General features: G+C 31.0%; 1 protein-coding gene across 1 annotated transcript; it reads right to left on the reverse strand.

Moving 5' to 3' along the window:
* Positions 1-493: 493 nt before the first annotated feature.
* Positions 494-2,914, reverse strand: LOC145051344 (F-box/FBD/LRR-repeat protein At3g52680-like). Its single transcript, XM_078999381.1, has 3 exons — positions 1,973-2,914; positions 1,429-1,575; positions 494-778 (listed from the first exon to the last, which is right to left on the reverse strand). Exons 1-3 carry the CDS (start codon positions 2,870-2,872, stop codon positions 590-592), a joined length of 1,236 nt encoding a protein of 411 aa, XP_078855507.1. The 5' UTR covers positions 2,873-2,914; the 3' UTR covers positions 494-589.
* Positions 2,915-3,732: the final 818 nt, after the last annotated feature.

Here is a 3,732-nt window from a genome sequence, read left to right on the forward strand (position 1 = left end):
GTATTATGTATGTATTTGTGTATTAGTATGTGTATCATGTATGTATATGTGTTTTTTTATATGTATGTATACGTTTTTGTATGTGTATTATGTATGTATTTGTGTATGTATGGATGTGTTTTTGGTTATCTGTTTTTATAAAAAAATTATATTTTTATAACAATTTTTATAAAAAATTTATATTTTTATAACAATTTTTATAATTTTATAAAGTTTGTTTTGTATATGGAAGAATGTTTTAAAAAAAATTAAAAAATGAGAAAACTACAATTGGCGGCGACACTTTTAGTGGCGACGGAAAGTATTAGTGGCGACAGCCACCTTTAGCGGCGACAAATGGGGTATTAGCGACAAACCAACAGCGACGACCCTAAAGGTATTAGCGGCGACCCCTGTCGCCACTAATGGTCATTATTCTTGTAGTGTTTATAGGGAAATATGAAAAGAATTGTAGAAGCAAACAAGTATTCAAATCCAAAAACAGTTGAAAATATAGCAACATGAAACAAAATTCAAATCCAAAAAACATCCACATAAGACAAAGAACTTTGCATACATACTCACCAATGAGAGAGTGAGAGTTGGCTTCTTAGTTAACCCCCCAACTGAAAACCATTTGCAACAATCCATATCCATTCCATGGCGAGTCTAAAACTAGTTTTGGCTTTTCTCCATTCAATTCAAAAAACGCGATCTGTTGCACATCAGGACTCATAATTTCCCTTGGGTCACCTCCATTCTGCTCCCATTCTAACAGTTCCTCCCCATAAAATTCGTACTTCATCAAACAAAAACATTAGTCTATATAAAAAAGATATGTTTGATAAGTTTACAAAAAAAATACATTGTTAAAAGAATAATCTAGTTATTCGTAATAAATCGATTTAAAAGGTTGTAAGAATTTTAGTTTTAAGTTTTTTTTTCTTTCATTTTAATAAAAGGTGTGTTTGGGTTAGCTTTTTTTATTACAAAAGTGATTTTAAAAAAATTGTTTATTAGCTTATGGCTTTTAGAAAAATCGGTTTTTAAAAATGTTTGCATTAAAAAAAAACTGTTTTTTAGGAGTAAAATGATTAAAAAGATAGGATTTTTTAGCTTTTTGAAAGTTTTATTTATTTTTTTCTCATCCAAAAACTGTTTTAAAAAGCATTTTTTGAAAAGCATTTTTTAAATACACAAATATTTTTTTAGCTTATTAGCTTTTTGAAAAGCAAAAAACCTAGAAAAAACTTTTTTGAAAGCTATCCCAAATATAATATTAACCAACCCTCTTATAGGTAAAGAAAAGACCAAAATTTCCACATCTATGCGTATATCAGGAATTTAAAATGCATATAAGACACCTAGGAAAGTGTGAAAGTGAGCCCATCTGCTTCAAGAGTGTGATGCATAAAAAAAAATTAAAAACACCATTTGATATGCGAATACCTTTTTAATGGTCAACTTGAGTGACTCCAATTTGGGACAATTTTTGAGAATTCGGATGAGTTCACTGATGGTGAAAGCACCCATTGTTGTGGTTAGCACCAAAGTCTTCAGATTAGGTAGAGCCAGATCACATGCAGATTTAAAGCACTACGATAATGACAAAAAGTAAGGGTTTGAAGGTATTCTTCATGGTAAGAATTAAATAGGTACTCAAATGATAAAGATTTGATGAAAACCAATGATACATTCAGGCATCTCCAGTTATCCTACTCCTTTCTAGAAACTTTGTAATATATATATATATATATATATATATATATATATATATATATATATATATATATATATATATATATATATATATATATATATATATATATATATATAATTTAACTACCAAATTCGAAAAGAAAAAACGTAGATTGAGAAGGGTCATGCTGAGCAATTGGTTGCAAATGGAATTTCCACATATTGCAGAAACTACCCTCCAAAAAAATTTGAACCAAAATGAAGAAAATTGAGCTGAAAGAGAACAAACGTTTACCTCACACAAGAAGTAAAGGTGCACCCACAAAGATTTGACATGAGAATTTCCATGAAACAACACAGGTACAATATTGCTCCTGCCCGATACAGGGTCATAAACAACTTTCTTCATGGAGTCTAAACGGTCACAGAAAACATTACAAGCCATAGAACCTGTCAAATTCAAATCCACCAGTTTTGGGCAAGAAATTTTAATGTCACAGCAGTCCCTATTTTCACAGTTAATACTCAGCCTCTTCAGCTTCGGACATGAAATACAAAGAAGATCAAGTTTGTGTAGCTTGCAGTCCAACAAATTCAGATCCTCGAGTGATGGACAACTTTGGAGAAAATCTTCTACCAAAACTCTGTCGTCCAATAAGTCAACCCAGTTCAAAACAAGAACCCTAAGTGCCGGAAACCCCTTAAACTTAGGCAAAGATAGACCAGGACTGATGATCCACTCCAACCTTAATACCTCCAACGAACTGCATGTCACCAGACAATGGGGCAACTCGATAGCTTTGGTCTTCTCCTTAGGGGAAAATGTCAAGTTAAGCTGTTTGACGTTTCTCGTAACTGCCAGATGAATCCACCTCTCGACTGTTGACATACTGTATAAATTCTCACAACATAGACGAAAACTATCCAAATCTACGGTTTTGCTTGCTAAAGCCCAATAAACAAACTCTTTGAATTCGTTTTTTTTGAATTCTTCTCTGCAAGGTACGTTTATTTCTAGAGAGGGAAGTGCAGTCCACAAAAACCTCCATCGTCTGGATAAAATGCTGCTTCGTATTGCTTCTTCTGTGGATGAAAGACGTGAAAGAATCAAAACAAGAATAGCATCCGGCATGTTACTGATAAAATCGACCCAATCTTCGCGTTTTGATGCCTTTGGCCGCATTGATTTCTTCATGCCCTAGATGTGTATCATAAAGGGAGTAGGTTTTACAATCGAAATATCTCTCTTCAGTTCTTGTAGTAGTAGTTAATACAACAATTTTAGTAATATATATATATATATATATATATATATATATATATATATATATATATATATATATATATATGGGAAAAGTGAATATACCCTTAAGGGTATATAAGCTTAGGTACCCAAACCCACCACAATACGTTGTTTTGTTTGATATATTTATTATATTTTTTTTAAACTTCAATCTCTAATTTGATTTATTTTCAAGATTTTCAAATTTTCACTATTATCTTTCTCTTACATCACATCTTTTTGTCAAACACCTACTAGGCTATATATATTATAGTTGAAAATGAAAATTATATAAAAGGAAGATAAATGTGAAATTTATAAAAATCTTGGAAGTAAATCATGTTAGAAGTTGAATTATAAGAATATTGGACAATTACAATGTATATATATGTTACAAAACGACGTAGTATGGTGAATTTGGGTACCTAAACTTATATACCCTTAAGGGTATATTCACTTTTCCCTATATATATATATATATATATATATATATATATATATATATATATATATATATATATATATATATATATTAAAATATAAACCTTACGACATCATCTTCAACGATGAAGATCATTCATTGTCTTTTTTTTATTAATTTCAAACCTTAGATTATTTGGATGATGTCATCCTAAAGTTAAATTAAATCAACACTACAAGAAAATAGAGTATTACCGGCGACAACCATCGCCGTTAAAAGTGGCATGTGTCGCCGCTGATAATCTAAATGTCGCCGCTAATAACAGTGGTCGCTGCTAAATGCATGTCGCGCG

Source organism: Lactuca serriola, chromosome 5 (assembly GCF_051521515.1).
Source record: "Lactuca serriola cultivar US96UC23 chromosome 5, Lser_US96UC23_V15, whole genome shotgun sequence".
NCBI classification, from domain to species: domain Eukaryota; kingdom Viridiplantae; phylum Streptophyta; class Magnoliopsida; order Asterales; family Asteraceae; genus Lactuca; species Lactuca serriola.

What these genes read in the sequence shown, in the direction of transcription:
- LOC145051344 (XM_078999381.1), bottom strand. Translation starts at nt 2,872, where the DNA reads ATGAAGAAATCAATGCGGCCAAAGGCATCAAAACGCGAAGATTGGGTC. An exon ending in ACCTTTACTTCTTGTGTGAG is followed by an intron (nt 1,576 to 1,972) that starts GTAAACGTTTGT and finishes TCATTATCGTAG; the next exon opens with TGCTTTAAATCTGCATGTGA. An exon ending in TCAAGTTGACCATTAAAAAG is followed by an intron (nt 779 to 1,428) that starts GTATTCGCATAT and finishes TGTTTGATGAAG; the next exon opens with TACGAATTTTATGGGGAGGA.